Source organism: Oncorhynchus nerka, linkage group LG22 (genome assembly GCF_034236695.1).
Source record: "Oncorhynchus nerka isolate Pitt River linkage group LG22, Oner_Uvic_2.0, whole genome shotgun sequence".
Lineage (NCBI taxonomy): Eukaryota > Metazoa > Chordata > Actinopteri > Salmoniformes > Salmonidae > Oncorhynchus > Oncorhynchus nerka.
Window position 1 is genome coordinate 25,857,174 of NC_088417.1, and position 26,125 is coordinate 25,883,298.

The 26,125-nt window shown below is 45.9% G+C and overlaps 1 protein-coding gene across 2 annotated transcripts in view; it reads right to left on the reverse strand.

Annotated features, from left to right (window-relative positions):
- The window catches only part of ntng1a (netrin g1a), a 287,611-nt gene that overhangs the window by 205,679 nt on the left and 55,807 nt on the right, over positions 1 to 26,125 (reverse strand). For both annotated transcript variants that reach the window (XM_065007088.1, XM_065007089.1), the window contains exon 3: positions 18,163 to 18,806. In XM_065007088.1, coding sequence (XP_064863160.1) covers positions 18,163 to 18,806 — 644 coding nt within the window. The remainder of the gene's footprint in view (positions 1 to 18,162; positions 18,807 to 26,125) is intronic.

Sequence of the window (26,125 nt, forward strand, 5' to 3'; positions counted from 1 at the left end):
CCTCTGTCCCGAGCTGCCCCTCTGTCCAGTCGGGTCATTTAGTAGGGTCACCGTGGTTAGGAGGCCACGGAAGCAATGGTGAAGTGGGGGCCACGTCCAGCACCAGAGCCGCCACCGCGGACAGATGCCCACCCAGACCCTCCCCAATAGGTTCAGGTTTTGCGGCCAGAGTCCGCATCTTGGGGGGGGGGGGGGGGGGGTACTGTCACACCCTGACCATAGTTTGCTTTGTATGTTTCTATGTTTTGTTTGGTCAGGGTGTGATCTATAGTGAACTATAGTTTGTTAACAAGAAATTTGTGGAGTGGTTGAAAAGCAAGTTTTAATGACTCCAACCTAAGTGTATGTAAACTTCCGACTTCAACTGTAGCTGCTAGATAGACCTTAACAGTGGAGAATGTCTTCCCTCTGTCCAAAAGGTCCTGCAGAAAGCATTGGATACAGAGCCTTGGTAAGGAATTCTGTTTTTGGTCACACCACTTCTCAAAAACACGGTTGATGTATGCCACCACAGTAGTATTGGCTGTTCGGATCAAGACGTGACACTTCTGAAGAGAGGGTAGAAAGTATTTCAGTGAAAGAACCACTGTCAGCAATTCGAGGTAATTTATATGGGCAATGCAGAGTTGTGGGGTCCACACTCAGTTTATAGCATTTCCCTCGTGCACTGCGCCCCAGCCCGTGAGTGACACGTCCATTGTTACTACTTTCCTCATTGCCTCTACCCATTGGGCAGTGCCAAGAAAGAAGATCGAGGGACTCTTCCAGTGACAAGACATGCGGAGGTCACCTTTATCTGATGATTGAGGTGACGCCGTGTACACAGACGTTGTGCAAACGCCCAGCGCTGAAGCCTCTCATACTCAGTGCTCTGTGTCCTTGGCATGACATCTGGATGTTGCAAAGGGCAGTGTTGACACACTGGCACCTGGGGACAGTGCTTGGTGGCGATTCCCTCCGTCTTCCTTGTGAGTGAAAATGCGTCGCTGCACAAAGGGAAAGGTTTTAGGCGCACAGATGTGTGTGTGTGTGTGAGGGGGGGGGGGGGTGGTCTATGCTCCACCAGGTCAGAAAATGGGATGAACTGTTGGCTGCCACTCCCTGCTGCAGGTGACGTACCCCTACGTCGGGCGCCCCTTCTTCCCAGCAGAGGAATCAAATGGGCAGGACCTAGGTGCGTCTGCTTGGTTACCCAAACAGTGAAGTCGATGCCCGCTGCGTCGCTGGATGCTTCCTGCGGATAGCCCTGGTGCCAGTGAATTGCCCTTTCCCTACCACGAAGCCTTGGCTCATGGAGAGGTAGGCTGGGTAGCCATGATTTCTGGGTCTACGGGGCAGGCGGAAGTCGAAGGCTTCACCCTACTTCTTTCAAAGCTTGCACTTCTGCCGCGTGGCGGCGAAAGCTGGCTCAAACAGTTCCTTCAGCCCGACAGAAGCATCAAGGCGCTCTCCCGTACCACTGGAAGGCTCATGGCACAGCATGGAGGCTAGAGGCTTGGAGGTTGAGGTCTTTGACGACGCAGATCACATCCCAAAGGTCTAGGTTAGGCTAGTCGATCGATAGGAGATTATGCATCTCTAGCATCATGTTCAACGTGCAGCAGACACATGGACCTTTCGGTAGATAGACGCAGAATGACGAGGCACTGGGTTTGAATTGGTTGGTCAGTGACGGCTTGACCACCGGTGGATTTCTGAGGCCCAGCTCCTCCATGTCCTTGCCATTGCGTTTGGCTTCCGCCACGCAAGCTGGGATAGCTTGGAAGAGTTGCTTGCATAGGACGGTGCAAGAGGGGAGTTTCCTCCCATCGTAGCAGTCCCTCTCTACGTTGCCGCCGCCTGCTGGTTCAGCCCACTCAATACGTAGTCTGGTCGCTGCCTGTTTGCAGAAATCAATGAGTAAATATCTGTCATCTACCAGCGGTTACGGCTTGTGCTGGAGGAGGTCGGTCATAATCTCGCCATCGTCTTCGTCGATGACGAGGTCCCCTTCCCCCTCCTCCGGGGCCAAGCTCTGGAAAACTGGGTGAAGGTCCTCGGGATAGCGAAACTATTGTGTCTGCCGATGAGGAATGAGTCTACTAGGCAGTCTCCCCGCTCAAGTAACCTTTCTGGTCACACACCAAAAAGAGTCAGAAATGCAATTTCCTATGTAAGACATTCAATATCACACTCACTTACAGCACATGGCTAGGCTACACGGCCAGGCTACACGGCCAGACTACACGGCCAGGCTACACGGCCAGGCTACACGGCCAGACTACACGGCCAGGCTATATGTACCACTAGATCACTAGAGTGAGCTACAGAGTACCCTGCTTTCTGTTTCCTGGAATTCACTATTAAACTGGTTTAAATGCTTTTAAGCACACCAATGAGAATCACTATAGGTGCCATACTTCACAGTACAGTTTAAAGTCTAAATAATGAGGCACCCACTTCAATATCCAATAGCAGCCGTTATGCTCCAGTTCCACTGCTCTGCGTACTTCTCTGTGATCCGTCATGCAATTAAGCATTTGTTTCCCCTTTAACCATAGTTAAGTTAAGTTGTAGAGCGTAATTAAACCATGGAGTGTAAAACAGCTGTTCAGTCAAAACCCCAGCAACTCTTCAACTATTTTTACTGCATAAAGACACAGGCAAAACATTGTGTAGCTCTGTAACTCTGCTAACAGACTAATATGATTTTGTGTTTATGTCGTTGTATGCCTCTCCGGAGACATCATAAATCAAACACTAATTAGAACCAGTGTGGTGACCCGACACGTTCCGATGCTTCTACCTCTGATCTACCTTCCATCAGCTAATAAACAGCTGAGCCGGTTGCTGCTCTCCAAATTAAAGTAGTGTGTTAGCTAGAGAGCTGAGAGGAACTTTGTTAATTAAGGAAGCTGACAGCTGTAGAACACTAAAGATCATTAGATGATCATTATCAGCCTGAAAACGTCACCCTGGCATGTTTTTGCAAAAAGGTTAACTGTCACAGTAGTTTTTCTCAGTGCATTGCAGTCAATGGGAAAAGATGAGTGTCACAGGGTTGATGTTTTTCTCAATTCATTGCAGTTAATGGGAAAAGATGAGTGTCACAGGGTTGATGTTTATGTCAACACATTTATGTCAATGGGAAAAGCAACACATTAACCAATTTAATGTTATGTCAATAAATTGTAGTCAATGGGAAAAGATTAGTGTCACGGGATTAATGCATTAGTGAATACAATGCATTTAATGGGGGAAGATTAGCGTCACAATATGGATGCATAGAGAATAGCATCACAAACATGACACCCTCCTTACTCCCACCTCCATTCTATCACCCTCCAATCCTCTCGCTCCCATCTCTCTCTCCACTTTATTTAACTAGGCAAGTCAATTGAGAACAAATTCTCATTTTACAATGACGGCCTACCCCGGCCGAACCCGGACGACACAGGGCCAATTGTGCGCCGCCCTATGGGACTCCGAATCACGGCCGGATGTGATACAGCCTGGATTCAAACCAGGGACTGTAGTGACGCCTCTTGCACTGAGATGCAGTGCCTTAGGCCACGGCGCCACTCGGGAGCCCACTTTCCCAACTCCACAGACAGGATATTGACACATAGATACGCATTAAGGATATTTGGCGCATAAATGAATACCTTGCATTCAAGTCAAATGTTGGTGATAGAGCTGCAATGGATAAATTGTTGAAAGACTCAGACAGACAGACATATCCACTCACAGACCAACAGACAGGGAGACACGACAGACAGGCAGGCAGGCAGGTAGACAGACACACTTTAAACTGAACCCTAAACCTAACCTAACTCTAGCTTCATGTCCACATCTTGGTTTAAACCTAACCCTAGCCATAACCCTAACACTAACTTCTTGTCCACATCCCGGCCCCACCCTAACTCCAAGAGCTGGGCCAAGATGAGGGCTAGGGTTAGGGTTATGGCTAGGTTTAGGGTTACACCGGGTTCTGGACATGAAGCTAGGGTTAGGGTTAAGGTTGAGCCGGAAGTTTATATGAAGCTAGGATTAGGGTTAGGGCCTAGACATAACCCATTCATCCAATTAACAATTGGGACCCGTTTCAGAAAACTAGGCCTATGTCGCGGGTCACCACTTCACACGAGAGCCATTTGAAAGTAATCTTATTATTTTTTCTCAAAATGCGTTTTTTGGGCAGAAATGCCTTCTGGAATATGTGAACTTTCATGTGCCTTTATAACAAACTGTATGCCATCTGTAAATACGAATAAAATTGTTAAATTACGAGCCTAGTCGGTTATGCCACAGAAAAAGTCAGCAACCTTCCCTCTAGCCATGATTGACTGAGAGAATGAATGGGCCTGACATTCCCGAGAGATGTGGTCGGATTGGTCTGCCATATAGCACGCTTCTGTCTATTTGTAAGTAATCCTGTCAAATACGGCTTTAAAAAAATCTATATTGCTTAGTAGAACAGCATAAGTGTTGCTCTCCACTTTCTGGAGAACCGGGTTTTGAAATCAGTGGAATTAGAGTACGATAGCTAAGGAGATGGAGAAAACACCTGTCTCCGGATTACATCTTCAAACTAAGGGCAACCATGGCATCTGTGACAGGGAGAAGCGTCCAACCATGATGTAAGATTGTCTAGCTAGCTACATTTTCAGATATTACACGTTTCTAATTTTGACAGAAAGTTGTTTTCATTTCAAGTTAAAGTGTACAATTAGATACCTAGCTAACGTTAGCTGGCTGGCTCGCTAGCTAACGTTACATGTATGATCTTATTATTCATATTTTAGAGACAAATGCAGTGTATGATATGCCATTTTGTAGCTCTGTGTCTCTGCTATTATCCAATGTAAAAAATAAAAAAATAAAACATTTTGCTACACAAGACCGAATCAAGGCGGTCGGTCACAATTAATTAATGTACCTCTCCTCCCACTACATGGCAGAAAGGTATGCCTCATTTGAAGCCTGGACTATAGTTAATGTGCATTTGAGTGACATCAACAGACGCTCCTGAACGCGAGCCTACATCCGACTATGTGAAATTAACATTCACAGTGGAAACTTAACCATGCCCTCGCATAACCATGACTGCAATTGAGCTGTACGATGTACGACCAGTAGGTCATACATTTAATTTCCTGCGATTACAGGAAATGGCTTAATTGGGGGTCATATGGGCAGTTTGTAAGTGATAAAAAGGTTTAATCTTCCCAAATTTTGTTATCAATTTTCCCTGGGACCAACTCTGTCTGGAACTGTGAGGAGTAACATCGTAACCTATGTTGTTACCATGACAAAGACCAAAGCCGGCGGAAGTGCCATTGACGAAGGTGGTGTCTCTCTATGACAGGTTAAGGGTCTTTTAAACGAACAAAAATAGTTCTAAAAGCAGTAGTTACAACAACAAGAAAAGAGCTTCAAGTGTTTTGTCCAAATACTGGTGGAGTCAACTAATACAAGAATGGACGACTGGCCAGAAAGGTCCAGGACCTGAAGAACAAGTTGCAGCTCAATGAGTTTAAACAGGAGAATGGCAAGAGAGAGGACATAAAATCAAATCATTTACATTTTACATTTACATTTAAGTCATTTAGCAGACGCTCTTATCCAGAGCGACTTACAAATTGGTGCGTTCACCTTAAGACATCCAGTGGAACAGCCACTTTACAATAGTGCATCTAAATATTTTAAGGGGGGTGAGAAGGATTACTTTATCCTATCCTAGGTATTCCTGAAAGAGGTGGGGTTTCAGGTGTCTCCGGAAGGTGGTGATTGACTCCGCTGTCCTGGCGTCGTGAGGGAGTTTGTTCCACCATTGGGGGGCCAGAGCAGCGAACAGTTTTGACTGGGCTGCGCGGGAACTGTACTTCCTCAGTGGTAGGGAGGCGAGCAGGCCAGAGGTGGATGAACGCAGTGCCCTTGTTTGGGTGTAGGGCCTGATCAGAGCCTGGAGGTACTGAGGTGCCGTTCCCCTCACAGCTCCGTAGGCAAGCACCATGGTCTTGTAGCGGATGCGAGCTTCAACTGGAAGCCAGTGGAGAGAGCGGAGGAGCGGGGTGACGTGAGAGAACTTGGGAAGGTTGAATACCAGACGGGCTTCGGCGTTCTGGATGAGTTGTAGGGGTTTAATGGCACAGGCAGGGAGCCCAGCCAACAGCGAGTTGCAGTAATCCAGACGGGAGATGACAAGTGCCTGGATTAGGACCTGCGCTGCTTCCTGTGTGAGGCAGGGTCGTACTCTGCGGATGTTGTAGAGCATGAACCTACAAGAACGGGCCACCACCTTGATGTTAGTTGAGAACGACAGGGTGTTGTCCAGGATCACGCCAAGGTTCTTAGCGCTCTGGGAGGAGGGACACAATGGAGTTGTCAACCGTGATGGCGAGATCATGGAACGGGCAGTCCTTCCCCGGGAGGAAGAGCAGCTCCGTCTTGCCGAGGTTCAGCTTGAGGTGGTGATCCGTCATCCACACTGATATGTCTGCCAGACATGCAGAGATGCGATTCGCCACCTGGTCATCAGAAGGGGGAAAGGAGAAGATTAATTGTGTGTCGTCTGCATAGCAATGATAGGAGAGACCATGTGAGGTTATGACAGAGCCAAGTGACTTGGTGTATAGCGAGAATAGGAGAGGGCCTAGAACAGAGCCCTGGGGGACGCCAGTGGTGAGAGCGCGTGGTGAGGAGACAGATTCTCGCCACGCCACCTGGTAGGAGCGACCTGTCAGGTAGGACGCAATCCAAGCGTGGGCCGCGCCGGAGATGCCCAACTCGGAGAGGGTGGAGAGGAGGATCTGATGGTTCACAGTATCGAAGGCAGCCGATAGGTCTAGAAGGATGAGAGCAGAGGAGAGAGAGTTAGCTTTAGCAGTGCGGAGGGCCTCCGTGATACAGAGAAGAGCAGTCTCAGTTGAATGACTAGTCTTGAAACCTGACTGATTTGGATCAAGAAGGTCATTCTGAGAGAGATAGCGGGAGAGCTGGCCAAGGACGGCACGTTCAAGAGTTTTGGAGAGAAAAGAAAGAAGGGATACTGGTCTGTAGTTGTTGACATCGGAAGGATCGAGTGTAGGTTTTTTCAGAAGGGGTGCAACTCTCGCTCTCTTGAAGACAGAAGGGACGTAGCCAGCGGTCAGGGATGAGTTGATGAGCGAGGTGAGGTAAGGGAGAAGGTCTCCGGAAATGGTCTGGAGAAGAGAGGAGGGAATAGGGTCAAGCGGGCAGGTTGTTGGGCGGCCGGCCGTCACAAGACGCGAGATTTCATCTGGAGAGAGAGGGAGAAAGAGGTCAGAGCACAGGGTAGGGCAGTGTGAGCAGAACCAGCGGTGTCGTTTGACTTAGCAAACGAGGATCGGATGTCGTCGACCTTCTTTTCAAAATGGTTGACGAAGTCATCTGCAGAGAGGGAGGAGGGGGGATTCAGGAGGGAGGAGAAGGTGGCAAAGAGCTTCCTAGGGTTAGAGGCAGATGCTTGGACTTTAGAGTGGTAGAAAGTGGCTTTAGCAGCAGAGACAGAAGAGGAAAATGTAGAGAGGAGGGAGTGAAAGGATGCCAGGTCCGCAGGGAGGCGAGTTTTCCTCCATTTCCGCTCGGCTGCCCGGAGCCCTGTTCTGTGAGCTCGCAATGAGTCGTCGAGCCACGGAGCAGGAGGGGAGGACCGAGCCGGCCTGGAGGATAGGGGACATAGATAATCAAGGGATGCAGAAAGGGAGGAGATGAGGGTTGAGGAGGCAGAATCAGGAGATAGGTTGGAGAAGGTTTGAGCAGAGGGAAGAGATGATAGGATGGAAGAGGAGAGAGTAGCGGGGAGAGAGCGAAGATTGGGACGGCGCGATACCATCCGAGTAGGGGCAGTGTGGGAAGTGTTGGATGAGAGCAAGAGGGAAAAGGATACAAGGTAGTGGTCGGAGACTTGGAGGGGAGTTGCAGTGAGGTTAGTGGAAGAACAGCATCTAGTAAAGATGAGGTCGAGCGTATTGCCTGCCTTGTGAGTAGAGGGGGAAGGTGAGAGGGTGAGGTCAAAAGAGGAGAGGAGTGGAAAGAAGGAGGCAGAGAGGAATGAGTCAAAGGTAGACGTGGGGAGGTTAAAGTCGCCCAGAACTGTGAGAGGTGAGCCATCCTCAGGAAAGGAGCTTATCAAGGCATCAAGCTCATTGATGAACTCTCCGAGGGAACCTGGAGGGCGATAAATGATAAGGATGTTAAGCTTGAAAGGGCTGGTAACTGTGACAGCATGGAATTCAAAGGAGGCGATAGACAGATGGGTAAGGGGAGAAAGAGAGAATGACCACTTGGGAGAGATGAGGATCCCGGTGCCACCACCCCGCTGACCAGAAGCTCTCGGGGTGTGCGAGAACACGTGGGCGGACGAAGAGAGAGCAGTAGGAGTAGCAGTGTTATCTGTGGTGATCCATGTTTCCGTCAGTGCCATGAAGTCGAGGGACTGGAGGGAGGCATAGGCTGAGATGAACTCTGCCTTGTTGGCCGCAGATCGGCAGTTCCAGAGGCTACCGGAGACCTGGAACTCCACGTGGGTCGTGCGCGCTGGGACCACCAGATTAGAGTGGCCGCGGCCACGCGGTGTGGAGCGTTTGTATGGTCTGTGCAGAGAGGAGAGAACAGGGATAGACAGACACATAGTTGACAGGCTACAGAAGAGGCTACGCTAATGCAAAGGAGATTGGAATGACAAATGGACTACACGTCTCGAATGTTCAGAAAGTTAAGCTTACGTAGCAGGAATCTTATTGACTAAAATAATTCAAATGATACAGTACTGCTGAAGTAGGCTAGCTGGCAGTGGCTGCGTTGTTGTTGTTCTATCTCTCTATAGTGCTGTTTCTTGTATTATGGTCTCTTGTTTCTTTAGAGGTATCACTTTGTTGTCCTTTTTCTTTCCTTTTTCTTCTGTCCTTATTTTGTCTTCCTTTCTTCTGTTAACTAGATATTTTTTGTTGTTATTCTTTGTAAGCTAGCTAGCTTCTTCCAGGAGAGTCCCTAGCAACTGCTTAGCAACAAGTAAACAATTCAGCTAGCAATTCAGCTAGCTAAGATAACTGTACAATTTTATGAAAAATAGTTACTTCTTCAAAAGCCTGTCTTTTTGGTTTGTTCCTTGTTTTGTCTTCTATTGAGTCTTGCAGTTTTCTCTTGATTTTTTCGATGTACTTCACTCTAAAAAACCATTTAAATCTCAATATATACAGGAGCTCATTTTTCAGCAGCTGCTCAAACAGACAGATTATTTCACTGTATCACAATTCCAGTGGGTCAGAAGATCAAAATCAAAATGTATTTGTCACATGAGCCGAATACAGCAGGTGTAGACCTTACAGTGAAATGTTTACTTACAAGCCCTTAACCAACAATGCAGTTAAGAAAAATACCTAAAAAAAAAGAAAAAAAAGTAACAAATAATTAAAGAGCAGCAGTAAAATATCAATAGCGAGGCTATATACAGGGGGTACCGGTACAGAGTCAATGTGCTGGGGCACCGGTTAGTCGAGGTAATGGAGGTAATACATGTAGGTAGAGTTATTAAAGGGACTATGCATAGATAATAACAGAGTAGCAGCAGCGTAAAAGAGGGGATAGAAGCTGTTTAGAAGCCTCTTGGTTTAGACTTGGCGCTCCAGTACCGCTTGCAAATAAATTCATTAAAAATCCTACGATGTGATTTTCTGGATTTTTTTTCTCATTTTGTCTGTCATAGTTGAAGTGTACCTATGATGAAAATTACAGGCCTCTCATCTTTTTAAGTGGGAGAACTTGCACAATTGGTGGCATCTGGCCCTTCTTTGGACACTGTGTTAACAAACCTCCAAACGAGCTTCAATGCAATACAACATCTCTTCCGTGGCCTCCAACTGCTTTTAAATGCTAGTAAAACTAAATGCATGCTCTTCAACCGATTGCTGCACTCACCCGCCCGCCCGACTAGCATCACTACTCTGGACGGTTCTGACATAGGATATGTGGACAACTACAAATACTTCGGTGTCTGGTTAGACTGAAAACTCTCCTTCCAGACTCATATTAAGCATCTCCAATCCAAAATTAAACATAGAATTGGCTTCCTATTTCACAAAAAAGCCTGCTTCACTCATGCTGCCAACACACCCTTGTAAAACTGACTATCCTACCGATCCTTGACCTCGGCGATGTCATTTTCAAAATATCCTCCAACACTCTACTCAGCAAACTAGATGTAGTCTATCACAGTGCCATCCGTTTTGTCACCAAAGCCCCATATACTACCCACCACTGCGACCTGTATGCTCTTGTTGGCTGGCCCTCACTACATATTCGGCGCCAAACCCACTGGCTCCAGGTCATCTATAAGTCTTTGCTAGGTAAAGCACCGCTTTATCTCAGCTCACTGGTCATCATAGCAGCACCCACCCATAGCACGCGCTCCAGCAGGTATATTTCACTGGTCATCATAGCAGCACCCACCCATAGCACGCGCTCCAGCAGGTATATTTCACTGGTCATCATAGCAACATAGCACACGCTCCAGCAGGTATATTTCACTGGTCATCATAGCAACATAGCACACGCTCCAGCAGGTATATTTCACTGGTCATCATAGCAACATAGGACACGCTCCAGCAGGTATATTTCACTGGTCATCATAGCAACATAGGACACGCTCCAGCAGGTATATTTCACTGGTCATCATAGCAACATAGGACACGCTCCAGCAGGTATATTTCACTGGTCATCATAGCAACATAGGACACGCTCCAGCAGGTATATCTCACTGGTCATCATAGCAACATAGCACACGCTCCAGCAGGTATATTTCACTGGTCATCATAGCAACATAGGACACGCTCCAGCAGGTATATCTCACTGGTCATCATAGCAACATAGCACACGCTCAAGCAGGTATATCTCACTGGTCATCATAGCAACATAGGACACGCTCCAGCAGGTATATTTCACTGGTCATCATAGCAACATAGGACACGCTCCAGCAGGTATATCTCACTGGTCATCATAGCAACATAGCACACGCTCCAGCAGGTATATTTCACTGGTCATCATAGCAACATAGGACACGCTCCAGCAGGTATATTTCACTGGTCATCATAGCAACATAGGACATGCTCCAGCAGGTATATTTCACTGGTCATCATAGCAACATAGCACACGCTCCAGCAGGTATACTTCACTGGTCATCATAGCAACATAGCACACGCTCCAGCAGGTATACTTCACTGGTCATCATAGCAACATAGCACGCGCTCCAGCAGGTATATTTCACTGGTCATCATAGCAACATAGCACACGCTCCAGCAGGTATATTTCCCTGGTCATCATAGCAACATAGGACATGCTCCAGCAGGTATATTTCACTGGTCATCATAGCAACATAGGACACGCTCCAGCAGGTATATCTCACTGGTCATCATAGCAACATAGGACACGCTCCAGCAGGTATATTTCACTGGTCATCATAGCAACATAGGACACGCTCCAGCAGGTATATTTCACTGGTCATCATAGCAACATAGGACACGCTCCAGCAGGTATATCTCACTGGTCATCATAGCAACATAGGACACGCTCCAGCAGGTATATTTCCCTGGTCATCATAGCAACATAGGACACGCTCCAGCAGGTATATCTCACTGGTCATCATAGCAACATAGCACACGCTCCAGCAGGTATATCTCACTGGTCATCATAGCAGCATAGGACACGCTCCAGCAGGTATATTTCACTGGTCATCATAGCAGCATAGGACACGCTCCAGCAGGTATATTTCACTGGTCATCATAGCAACATAGGACACGCTCCAGCAGGTATATTTCCCTGGTCATCATAGCAACATAGGACACGCTCCAGCAGGTATATCTCACTGGTCATCATAGCAACATAGCACACGCTCCAGCAGGTATATCTCACTGGTCATCATAGCAGCATAGGACACGCTCCAGCAGGTATATTTCACTGGTCATCATAGCAGCATAGGACACGCTCCAGCAGGTATATTTCACTGGTCATCATAGCAGCATAGGACACGCTCCAGCAGGTATATTTCACTGGTCATCATAGCAACATAGGACACGCTCCAGCAGGTATATTTGCCTGGTCATCATAGCAACATAGGACACGCTCCAGCAGGTATATCTCACTGGTCATCATAGCAACATAGCACACGCTCCAGCAGGTATATCTCACTGGTCATCATAGCAGCATAGGACACGCTCCAACAGGTATATTTCACTGGTCATCATAGCAACATAGGACACGCTCCAGCAGGTATATTTCACTGGTCATCATAGCAACATAGCACACGCTCCAGCAGGTATATTTCACTGGTCATCCCCAAAGACAACACTTCCTTTGGCCGCCTTTAGTTCCAGTTCTTTGCTGCCAATAACTGGAACGAATTGCAAATATCACTGAAGCTAGAGTCTTAAATCTCCCTCTCTAACTTTGAGCATCAGTTGTCAGAGCAGCTTATCAATCATTGTACCTGTACACAGCCAATCTGTAAATAGCACACCCAACTACCTCACACCAATATTGTTATTTATTCTCTTGCTATTTTGCACCCCAGTATCTCTACTTGCACACCATCATCTGCACACCTATCACTACAGTGTTAATGCTAAATTGTAATTATTTCGCCTCTAAGGCCTATTTATTGCCTTACCTCCTTACTCTTCTACATTTGCACACACTGTAAATAGATTTTTCTATTATGTTGTTGACTGTAAGTTTGTTTATGTGTAACCCTGTGTTGTTGTTTTTGTCGCACTGCTTTGCTTTCCCTTGGCCAGATCGCAGTTGTAAATGAGAACTTGTTCTCAACTGGCCTACCTAGTTAAATAAAGGTGAAATAAAATATATAATTTTTAAAAATCTTGGAGAAACTGAAGATGGACCACAGGAAGATTGAGGTGGAGCGCATCCACAAATGGAAAACCCACCACCGGCCCAAGTTACAGGCCTAGGCCAGTACTGGTCAAGTTCCTGTCTCAACATCACCCGTCTCAAAGTCAACAGTGAAGAGGCGACTCCGGGATGCTGGCCTTCTAGGCAGATGTCTTCTGTCCAGTGTCTGTGTTCTTTTGCCCATCTTATTCTTTTCTTTTTATTGGCCAGTCTGAGATTTTTCTTTGCAACTCTGCCTAGAAGGCCAGCATCCTGGAGTCGCCTCTTCACTGTTGATGTTGAGACTGGTGTTTTGCGGGTACTATTTAATGAAGCTGCCAGTTGAGGACTTGTGAGGCATCTGTTTCTCAAACTAGACACTAATGTACGCGCTGTTCTGTTAAGGGAGTAGTACAAAGCATAGTACAAGATCTTCAGTTTCTTGGTAATTTCTCAGATGGGACAGCCTTCATTTCTCAGAACAAGAATAGACTGATGAGCCATTTTGAGCCTGTAATCAAACCCACAAATGCTGATGCTCCATATATTTAACTAATCTAAAGAAGGCCAGTTTTATTGCTTCTTTAACCAGCACAACTGTTTTCAGCTGTGCTACTATAATTGTGAAAGGGTTTTCTAACGATAAATTAGCCATTGGAACACAAAAGTGACGGTTGCTGATAATGGGCCTCTGTACACCTACGTAGATATTCCATTAAAAAAATAATCAGATGTCTCCAACTACAACTTCCTGACTGATGTCTTGAGATGTTGCTTCAATATATCCACATCATTTTCTTTCCTCAAGATGCCATTTATTTTGTGAAGTGCACCAGCCCCTCCTGCAGCAAAGCACCCCCCACTACATGATGCTGCCACCCCCGTGCTTCAGGGTTGGGATGGTGTTCTTCAGCTTACAAGCCTCCCCCTTTTTGCTCCAAACATAATGATGGTCATTATGGCCAAACAGTTCTATTTTTGTTTCATCAGACAAGAGGACATTTCTCCAAAAAGTACGATCTTTGTCCCCATGTGCAGTTGCAAACCTTAGTCTGGCTTTTTTATGGCGGTTTGGAGCAGTGAATTCTTCCTTGCGGTGCGAACTTTCAGGTATGTCGATATAGGACTCGTTTTACTGTGGATACAGATACTTTTGTACATGTTTCCTCCAGCATCTTCTCAAGGTCCATTGCTGTTATTCTGGGATGGATTTGCACTTCTCGCACCAAAGTACGTTCATCTCTATGAGACAGAACGCGTCTCCTTCCTGAGCGGTATGACGGCTGCGCGGTCCCATGGTGTTTAGACTTGTGTACTATTGTTTGTACAGATGAACATGGATCTTCAGGCGGTTGGAAATTGCTTGTAGATTTGTGGAGGTCTACACTTTTTTTCCTGAGGTCTTGGCTGATTTTACCCTATCAGAAGCTTCTAAAGCCATGACATAATTTTCTGGAATGTTCCAAGCTGTTTAAAGGCACAGTCAACTTAGTGGATGTAAACTTCTGACCCACTGGAATTGTGATACAGTATAAGTGAAATAATCTGTCTAAACAATTGCTGGAAAAATGTCCTAACCGACTTGCCAAAACTATAGTTTGTTAACAAGAAATTTGTGGAGAGGAAAAACTAGTTTTAATGACTCCAACCTAAGTGTATGTAAACTTCCAACTTCAACTGTATATAAATAAGGTATTTCTGTTTTTTATTTTTAATAAAAGTGCAACATTTTTGAAAAACCTGTTTTCGCTTTGTCATTATGGTGTATTGTGTCTAGATTGCTGAGGATTTATAAAAAATGTAATCCATTTTAGAATAAGGCTGTAACGTAAAACAAACTGTGGAAAAAGTCAAGGGGTCTGAATACTTTCCGAAGGCACAATTCATTTGATGATGCAGCAGCAACAATACAAGGATATAACATCTATAGAAGAGACAGACAGGTGTGCCTGTAATGCCTAGAGATATTACTGTATGTGTTTTGTAAAGTCATTCCGCTGCTTCACTCCTTGTTTTATTAGAAACATTAATGTGCTGGAAATTCCTAATTGTTTGGATAGTCATATGGAATCATGTAGTAACCAAAGGAGTGTTTAACAAATCAAAAATATATTTTAGATTTTAGATTCTTCAAAGTAGCCACCTTTTGCCTTGATGACAGCTTTGCACACTATTGGCATTCTCAAATATAAAATATATTTTGATTTGTTTGACACTTACTACATGATGCCATATGTGTTATTTCATAGTTTTGATGTCTTCACTATTATTCTACAGTGTAGAAAATAGTACAAATAAAGAAGAACTTGAGTGAGTAGGTGTGTGCAAACTTTTGACTGGTACTGTATGTGTGACTGCTAGATGGACACACACACTACATGTCAATGTTTTTCAATGTATGTAAATTGCCTTTTGTCTGTAATGTATTTTTCGTTATGTGTCGGACCCCAGTAAGACTAGCTGTCGCCGTTGGTGTCGGCTAAATCAAATCAAATCTGCCTGTCTGCCTGTTGGCCTGTCTGCCTGTCTGTTGGCCTGTCTGTGGGCGAGACGGGGGAGAGAGAGATGAGGTGGGGAAGGCAGGGAAAGAAGGAGGGAGACAGAATAGAGGGGAAGGAGAGGGAAAAAAGTGGAGAGTGAGGGGGGAGGGAGAGGGTGAAGGAGGGATGGGGAGAGAGGGGAGGGAGAGAGAGGAGGGAGAGGAAGGGGAGGGACGGAAAGAAGGAGTGAGGGAGAGGGAGAGGGAAAGGGAAAGAGGAGAGGGAGAGGGTAAGGGAAAGAGGAGAGGGAGAGGGTGAAGGATGGGAGGGGAGAGGGAGGAGGGAGGGGAGAGAGAGAGAGTCGACTGACCGATAGGTGGGAGAGAGGAGGGAGAGAGAGAAGTGGGAGGCAGGGAAACAAGGACGGAGAGAGAATGGAGAGGGGGAGAGAGAGAAGGGTGGAGTAAGGGAAGGGGAGACAGAGAGGGAGGGAGACGGTGAAGAAGGGATGGGGAGAGAGAGGAGGGAGAGAGAGATAAGAGGAAGGGGAGGGACGGAAAGGAGTGAGGGAGAGGGAGAGGGAGAGGGTAAGGGAAAGAGGAGAGGGAGAGGGTGAAGGATGGGAGGGGGAGAGGGAGGAGGGAGGGGAGAGAGAGTCGACTGACCGATAGGAGGGAGAGAGAGAAGTGGAGGGAGGGAAAGAAGGAGGGAGAGAGAATTGAGGGAGGAGGAGGGAGAGAGAATGGGAAGAGGGTGAGAGGGTGGAGGGGGCGAAAGAAGGGGAGGGAGAAAGGAGAGAATTAGGGGGGATAAAGAGGAGGTAGAGAGTGAGAAAGACAGAGACAGCCAGTCAATTGGTTGACGTGTTTCTTTTCCCATTGACTGCAATGTACTGAGAAAAACATCAACCCTGTGACACTCATCTTTTCCCTTTGACTGCAATGTATTGAGAAAAACATCAACCCTGTGACACTCATCTTTTTCCATTGACTGCAATGTATTGAGAAAAACATCAACCCTGTGACACTCATCTTTTTCCATTGACTGCAATGTATTGATTAAAACGTCCAGCCTGTGACACTCATCTTTTCCTATTTACTTCAATATATTGAGAAAAAACCTTCTAGCTACACGTCTTCTATTTCTGCTCCTGACCAAGGCAGTTAACCCACTGTTCCTAAGCTGTCATTGTAAATAAGAATTAGTTCTTAACTGACTTGCCAGGTTAAAAAAAGTAAGTCATGCAACATCTCAAGCTAGAGAAAATGTGCTATTTCATTATTGGATCTGCAAATACATGTTATGATATCTGGCGCCCTTTCCTTTCTTTTTAGGAGACATGGACCGAGCTAATTTCACAGCGCCATAAAATAACCTAAATTAGAATTTGTGTCACTATTTTTACTCTTCTTTCCTTTCTGTTTGATTGTATCTTTGTTTTTCGTTATTTGATTATATTGCTCCAGTTCTATGTCATGCCTCTTTACGTCTGGTATTGGGGTGGGGCTCTGTTGGACCATGGGGGGTTGTGGTGGGTTTGATGTGTTAGGGGATCAGTGTGGGTTCTGCCCTCTACTTGTTTGTCTGTATTGTCTCTCATAAAAAATACCAAATCAAAAAAACGTTCTAAAAAATAAACACCTCCCTCTGCAACTGGATCCTGGACTTCCTGATGGGCCTCCCCTGAGTGGTGAGGGTAGGCAACAACACATCCGCCACGCTGACCCTCAACACAGGACCCCTCGGGGTTGCGTGCTTAGTCACCTCCTGTACTCCCTGTTCCCCTAAGACTGTATACCCGCGCACGACTCCAACACCATCATTACATTTGACGGTGATAAGCCTGAACACCGACAACGATGAGACAGCCTACAAGGAGGTGGTCAGAGACCTGTTAGTGTGGTGCCAGGACAACAACCTCTCCCTCAATGTCAGCAAGACGAATCGACGGTTCTGTAGTGGAGCGGGTTGAGAGGAATTATCATGGTCCACACACACCAACACATGAAGAGAACATGACAATGCCTCTTCCCCCTCAGGAGGCTGAAAAGATTAATGGGCCCTCAGATCCTCAAAACGTTCTACAGCTGCACCATTGAGAGCATCTTGACTGGCTGCATCACCACTTGGTATGGCAACTGCTTGGCATTCAACTGCAAGGCGCTACATAGAGTTGTGTGCACGGCCCAGTACATCACTGCGGCCGAGCGACATTCCATCCAGGACCTCTATACCAGGCGGTGTCAGAGGAAGGCCCAAAATATATTCAAAGACTCCAGCCACCCAAGTCATAGACTGTTCTCTCTGCTATCGTACGGCAAGTGGTAGCTATGCATCAAGTCTGGAACCAACAGAACCCTAAACAGCTTCTACCACCAAGCCATAAGACTACTGAATAGTTAGTTAAATAGTTCAACAATAGCTACCCGGTCTATCTGCATCGACCCTTTTTACACTAACTCTTTTGACTCATCGCATACGCTGCTGTTACTGTCTATTATATATCCTGTTACCTAGTCACTTTACCCCTACCTATATGTACAGTACATATCTACCTCAATTACCTTCATTTGTATCTAAATGAATCCTGCTGTATCCCATCCTTCTGTCCAGAACCACACATTGCATTAATATGCACTCATTCAAGTGCAGGAAATATAGCTTGGCAATAGTGACTTGATACTAATATGCACTGCAGCCACATACCAAACACATAACATAATAAATAGCATGTGAACCCAGTCAGCCTCTGCTGCGATGGAAAACAAAGTAATACAAATGTATTGTGAGAGCTTACCTTCCCTGGACCTTGATGTCAGAGATGGCGTAGAAGTATCTGGACAGGTTGTTCTCGTCTACCATGGTGGCCCCTGTGGCTGGTCGGAGGAGCCGGACCCTCAGGTCTGTAATGGTGAAGAAGTCTCTCAGGTTCTTGGTGGTGTCTAACTGACCGTAGAGGGACGCCATGTTGTGGAGCCGTGGTCCGGCGAACAGTGCAAAGCGGTCCTTGATCTCGAAGCGCACCGTCTTGTCATACTTCCACACGTAGCCCCTGGAGTATTCCTCGGTGCAGATGATGTCTAGGAGAGTGTGCTGGGTCAGGTCCTGGACAGTCTTGGCATCCATGGTGAAAGCGTCCAGACAGTCTGTGGCGTAGAACTGGTAGGGTTGCCAGGTCTTACCGTAGTCCAGAGACTTCTCCAGAACCATCTGTTCCGGGCGGCCTGACTCGAAGGTGACCACGATGTCGTCGGTCAGCTCAATGGTTTTGCTCCAGGACAGTGTGATGTTGACCAGGAGGGCCTTGGGGTACTTCTTCCAGGAACTGGACTGCCAGAAGGTTGTGGGATTGCGGCCCTCGAAATCGAACATGAGCTCCGGTGGGTGGGCCAGGTCCTCGTTTTCGGCATCACATTCATTGTTACACATGTACGGGTTCTCCTGAAAGAGAGGGGAAAATAAAGACAGAGAAAGAACGACATTAAGGAATTGAAATGGTAAACAATAACACAGGTACCCAAAGCTTCTTGTTACGAGCCTTGAGTTCTGTGTGTAGCCATACAGCACAGAGACCTAGTACGACCATGACTCTGCATAATTTGAATAGTATTGATGTGATGTTGGGTCCAGGGCTCCAGCTGTGATACTAAATGAATCTAAATGAGGGGCTAGCCTATTAGAAAACACCCGGAGACACATTCATGTTTTATGGGGCCGTTTCGAAGAAGTCACCCCTCCACCACGGACTTACAACACCCCTCTTCTCATAGCCAGACTGCAAGAACCAAAGGGGCTCCTGCGTGGCGCAGCGGTCTAAGGCACTGCATCGCAGTGCTGGAGGTGTCATTATGGACCCTGGGTCAATTCTAGGCTTAACACAACCGGCTGTGATTGGGAGTCCCATAGGGCAGCACACAATTGGCCCAGTGTCGTCTGGGTTACGGTTTGGCTGGGGTAGGCTGTCATTGTAAATAAGAATTTGTTCTTAACTGACTTGCCTGGTTAAATATAATTTTAAAAATCTGTCAGGATCTTGCATTTGTATCTCATATCATCTTCCCTGTATCATTTATGGCTAAGCACTATCACCAACAACATTATAAACACCAGTAGATATAGAAGTCCCGAGGGGTGGAGAGAAAATAACAAGGAATACCTTGTGCCTAATGTCCTCGTGAGTAGCAGGTATAACATGAAGGTCAATCTAACAAGAGGAGAAAAGCCCGCCATCTTTCCACAATCATTTTTGTTGCATGAAGCCTGGCTCAATCTGAATTTAATGGCTGGGAAACTCAAGAGGTGTGCCTTTTGTCAATTCCGTCTTTGAAGGATGAAAAATATACCATCCAACCTCCAGTTCAAAGTCAAGGGTATCAAGCCAGAGAGAGGGAGAGCAAAGGAAGGCAGAGAGCAGAACTTAAAGGACCTCTCTCCCCCTCTCTCTTTCCCTCTCTTGCTCTTTTGAAAAGAGGCAGACAGGCAGGTGAGCAGGCAACGCCTCAGATTCATCAAGACCCTTTCCTCTAGAAAACAGCCTCCTCAAAACATTGGTACGGTTTTCCACAAATCGTTACACCGCCATGTTCTTCCTTCCCCGGGGCTACAGCCTGCTGTCTGCCGCTGGACTAAGGGGAGGGGGTACTTCAGGAAGGACCTTTCAACAGAGATGCTCCTCCAATTTACCAGGACAAGATAATCCACCACTTGATTAGGTGGGAGATGTCAGTGTCTGGGTGGTTCTGTGGCCTGGTTCTGTGGCCAGGGCGATATAAGAGGGGAGGCGCTCTCTGTCCGGGTGATGTAGGACAGGAAAAGGAGGCAGGAAGACAAAAGGAGAGAGAGAGAAAGAGAGATACAAGAAAAAGGAAAGAGAGAGAGAGAGAGAGAGGGAGAGAGAGAGAGAGAGAGAGAGAAAGAGAGATACAAGAAAAAGGAAAGAGAGAGAGGGAGATAGAGAGAGAGGGAGATAGAGAGAGAGAGAGAGAGAGAGAGAGAGAAAGAAAGAAAGAAAGAAAGAAAGAAAGAAAGAAAGAGAGATACAATAAAAAGGAAAGAGAGAGAGAGAGAGAGAGAAATATATATGTTCCTGCTAATAAGCTTTGCCGTTTTTTCTTGTCCTCCAAGGCAAGGTGAGGATAAAACATGTCTGTGCCGGGCATTTAGCCTTCTAACTGGCCCAGAGTCACATTAATATCCTGTCTAGCCAATCCCCCACAGTCCTCTGAGCGCTGGACAAAGGGAACCAGGGAGTGAGCAGTAGGCTGTGAGAGGAGGGCTGGCAGCGGAAATTTCCACTTGGGTTTCAATGGGCTACACAGTCAGGAGGTTAGGGCTGCCATTACCTGCCATCTGCTACCCTGTACTGTGTCTACAGAGGGCTCGTTAGCTGTAGGTTACTGGGACTTTGGGGATTAGAAAAGGACTATAAAGGAATTGTGGGATACCATCCTCTGGATGCCCCTGGGCACATTGGACTGGATTATTCAAAAGAAGTGGAACACTCAGGTTTCCATAGTTAAGGTAGATAAAAAACAACGTGGCATTATGTACTCGATCTACGGGCAGCATTTTTCGGAGTTTTGTAATATTTACTAGGTCGAAACCTAAATCTCATGAAAACATGTGTTACTTTGGCGGGACACACACACACACGGACACACACACACATACACACAGACCTCCAAACACATTTAGTCTAATCAGACAAAGATGTATCCTTATCAATTTCTTTCACCAGAGGCTGGAAATCTGCAGCGTAGCACCTGGCAACCTTGGCTAGCCGTGGAGATCTCCAAACACACAGGTTAAAACCTTTCATTACTGTCTCCTCCATACTCACAAAATACAGCCTTATGATAATCAATACCCTCACTCTCCGGTCTCGCTGTACGGGACCACTCCTTCCTTCAGAGAGGAGATAAAGCCCTGAGCACTGCAGCCCAGTGGAAATCAATGGGGAGACTTCTGTTTTATTTCATGGCACTGACAGCTCTATTAGCCGATAAATGGTTTGGCGAAACATTATAATAATTGACACTGCAGCTAGCGAGCTTCGCTGCTACACAGCTCCACCCTATCCAGACGTAATTACCAAGGATGTTTCTATTAATCCTAATCTGATCAACTAGCAGCAGCAGACGAGGGACAAGACAGCAGCCATAGATTACAGTGATGACTGACTGGAGCTGCTATCTGCTGGATGGAGGTAGTGGAGCGGAGAGGTCACGCTAAATTGGTGCTAATGGTATCAGCGACCCCCCAAAACACACTAGGTTAATCTAATCCCTGGTGTCGGTGATGAAGAGAGATAGGAACGTGTAGGTGTGTGTGTGTGTTGGGGCAGGGGGGGGGGGGGGGTTGGTACTATCTTCGTGGGGCAGCTCTAATTGTTGCTGTGTCTATTTACAACGTTCTGCCTAATTTCACCTCCTGACTGAGACAAAAACAGCCCCGTAATGAATCACAGTAATTCCAGCCTTTCTTTTCTTTCGTTCTCTTGTTGTTCTCTAGACAAATGTTGTTTGGTTGGGTCATCGTCGGGAAGTGGTTTTCTCATGGTTGGCCAACCAAGGCTTTCCCAAGGAGACACATAACAGATAGAGCAATTTGGCTAACACACACTGGGGAGAGATGGAAGAGGTGGTTTCTACTATTTGAAACGCTTTATTTGTTATGTCTATACCAATCAGGTTAAAACGGTTCGTCTCTATTTCAGCTAGCAACGCAAACATTCACTTGACAAAATAACACATGCTATTGTGTAAAAACCCAACCAGTATTATTCCACAAACATCCCACCAAAATGAGCTTATCTGTATCTCATAATCAAACATATCTATTATGTCAAAAGACGGAGAATAAAACAATATACATCTAAAAGACAAAGAATATAATGATTCTATAATGATCAAGAGTATAGGATTAGTACGAGCGAGACTATACACCAATAGGGGCAGCAGGTAGCCTAGTGGTTAGAGCATTGGACTAGTAACCGGAAGGTTGCAAGTTCAAACCCCCAAGCTGACAAAGTACAAATCTGTCTGAACAGGCTGTCATTGAAAATAAGAATTTGTTCTTAACTGACTTGCCTAGTTAAATAAAGGTAAAATAAAATATAAAAGTTCTCCCACTTACAAAGATGAGAGAGGCCTCTAATTTTCATCATAGGTACACTTCAACTATGACAGACAAAATGAGAAGAAAAAAAATCCAGAAAACCCATTTTTATGAATTTATTTGCAAATTATGGTGGAAAATAAGTATTTGGTCACCTACAAACAAGCAAGATTTCTGGCTCTCACAGACCTGTAACTTCTTCTTTAAGAGGCTCCTCTGTCCTCCACTCGTTACCTGTATTAATGGCATCTGTTTGAACTTGTTATCAGTATAAAAGACACCTGTCCACAACCTCAAACAGTCACACTCCAAACTCCACTATGGCCAAGACCAAAGAGCTGTCAAAGGACACCAGAAACAAAATTGTAGACATGCACCAGGCTGGGAAGACTGAATCTGCAATAAATAAGCAGCTTGGTTTGAAGAAATCAACTGTGGGAGCAATTATTAGGAAATGGAAGACATACAAGACCACTGATAATCTCCCTCGATCTGGGGCTCCACGCAAGATCTCACCCCGTGGGGTCAAAATGATCACAAGAACGGTGAGCAAAAATCACAGAACCACACGGGGGGACCTAGTGAATGTCCTGCAGAGAGCTGGAACCAAAGTAACAAAGCCTACCATCAGTAACACACTACGCGGCCAGGGACTCAAATCTTGCAGTGCCAGACGTGTCCCCTTGCTTAAGCCAGTACATGTCCCGGCCCATCTGAAGTTTGCTAGAGAGCATTTGGATGATCCAGAAGAAGATTGGGAGAATGGCATATGGTCAGATGAAACCAAAATATAACTTTTTGGTAAAAACTCAACTCGTCGTGTTTGGAGGACAAAGAATGCTGAGTTGCATCCAAAGAACACCATACCTACGGTGAAGCATGGGGGTGGAAACATCATGCTTTGGTGCTGTGTTTCTGCAAAGGGACCAGGACGACTGATCCGTGTAAAGGAAAGAATGAATGGGGCCATGTATCGTGAGATTTTGAGTGAAAACCTCCTTCCATCAGCAAGGGCATTGAAGATGTAAGTCGCTCTGGATAAGAGCGTCTGCTAAATGACTTAAATGTAAATGTAAAATGAAACATGGCTGGGTCTTTCAGCGTGACAATGATCCCAAACACACCGCCCGGGCAACGAAGGAGTGGCTTTGTAAGAAGCATTTCAAGGTCCTGGAGTGGCCTAGCCAGTCTCCAGATCTCAACCCCATAGAAAATCTTTGGAGGGAGTTGAAAGTCCGTGTTGCCCAGCAACAGCCCCAAAACATCACTGCTCTAGAGGAGATCTGCATGGAGGAATGGGCCAAAATACCAGCAACAGTGTGTGAAAACCTTACAGAAAACGTTTGACCTCTGTCATTGCCAACAAAGGGTATATAACAAAGTATTGAGATAAACTTTTGTTATTGACCAAATACTTATTTTCCACCATAATTTGCAAATAAATTAATAAAAAAAATTAAATTAAAAAAATCTCATTTTGTCTGTCATACTTGAAGTGTACCTATGATGAAAATTACAGGCCTCTCATCTTTTTAAGTGGGAGAACTTGCACAATTGGTGGCTGACTAAATACTTTTTTGCCCCACTGTATATAGTTCAATAGAAGAACATACTGTATATAATTGAAGAGCGGGACTGAGCAACCCCAACCCCATGCTTTGGGCCGTGCTGCATGGTATTTTGGCCGAGGGAGGGTGGCAAAGAGGGAGGCTAGTGTTAAAGTGAATAAGATATGGCTGTGGAGCCCTGACAGCCCAGGCCTCCCCCTTACGTGATCACTGATAAAGGATGTGACTTGGGGAATATAAATTTAGTGGCCACTGACAGGCAGGCGTGATGTATGGGCCCAACCAATCAAACAAATCCTTTTGTGTGACAGATGTTTCTGACTTGTAACCCAGATCACAGATTGCTCCCTCCCTCCTGTTGCTCTCTCTCTCTCTCTCTCTCTCTCTCTCTCTCTCTCTCTCTCTCTCTCTCTCTCTCTCTCCTGCTCTCACTCACTCCCTCTCTCTTTCTCTTTATTTTTCACACTAACGGTAACAGGAAACAGTCCAGCCCAAGGATTCCTTAAAAAGTACATATTGCAATGGTGTTGATCACAAAACACTGATAACACAGTTTACATCATTTTTGATGACAGGTTTTATGAGTCACCCAGATTATTTGTCTCACGTGTCTAATTATATTCTATTCAACAATTGTGTTTTGCTTATCCTCTATGATCTTTCCTCTGTGATCTTTGCTGTACAAACACCAGTATTGAACATGCACGCACACACACACACACACACACACACACACACACACACACACACACACACACACACACACACACACACACACACACACACACAGACAGATGGATTATAGTGTTTGCTAGAGTTTATCAGTAAACAATCCAGATGGCCCAGATGAGGAAATCCCTTCCCACCACATGGCACAGTCAGGGTTTCAGGTGGTGTCCTGTACGACAGCCCTCAGAAGGACAGCTAGTAGAAATCATCTGGCCAAGGTCCCTCTGTCTGAATAAGGGGAGAAAAAAATCACAACTTTCCAGTCTTTCTCCTCAGTAGCCAGGTTGGGGTTAAACCTATCCCTCCTGCATTAATGAGACCTTGTGTGTGAGGAAAGATTTCTGCACTGGCCCATGGGCTCGTTTGAAGCAGTGCTCTCTCATTTTCAATCTCTCTCTCTTGTCTCCCTCCCTCCCTCCCTCCCTGCCTCTCTCTCTCTCTCTCTCTCTCGCGCTCCCTCTCGTTCTCTGTCCCTCCTTCCTGGCCATACTAACATCATAAGTGAAGTCTCTCTCTTGGCGTTTGGCGCTGGTTGACACAGACACTTGGGTTGAACCTCGACGCTGCGTGAATATCGGAAGCTGTCGCCCAGATTACAGTGAGGTGATAGATCCCTGCTAAATCCTGTCATGGATTACAATTACATTTTCAAACAGCTCGGGGTCAGGCAGGGGTCAACACGACTACATGGTGGTCAATATGAAAGAGAGAGAGAGAAACAGCAAATATTCTGCCCTACTCATTCACACCAAGAGACATTATCCCATGTAACATCTAACAATGAAACCTGGCACCCTGGTTTGGAAATGGGAGAGAGAGAGAGAGAGAGAGAGAGAGAGAGAGAGAGAGAGAGAGAGAGGGAGAGAGAGAGAGAGAGAGCGAGAGAGAGAGCGAGAGAGAGAGCGAGAGAGAGAGAGAGGGAGAGAGAGAGAGAGAGAGAGCGCGCAGGAGAGAGAGAGGGAGAGAGCAGGAGAGAGAGAGAGAGAGAGAGAGAGAGAGAGGGAGAGAGAGAGAAGGAGAGAGAGAGTGAGAGAGAGAGAGAGAGAGAGGGAGAGAGCAGGAGAGAGAGAGAGAATACAACCCATATTTATGCTTATTTATTTTATCTTGTGTCCTTTAACCATTTGTACATTGTTAAAACACTGTATATATATAATATGACATTTGTAATTTCTTTATTGTTTTGAAACTTCTGTATGTGTAATGTTTACTGTTAATTTTTATTGTTTATTTGACTTTATATATTCACTTTATATATTATCTACCTCACTTGCTTTGGCAATGTTAACACGTTTCCCATGCCAATAAAGCCCTTGAGTTGAATTGAATCGAGAGAGCGAGAGAGAG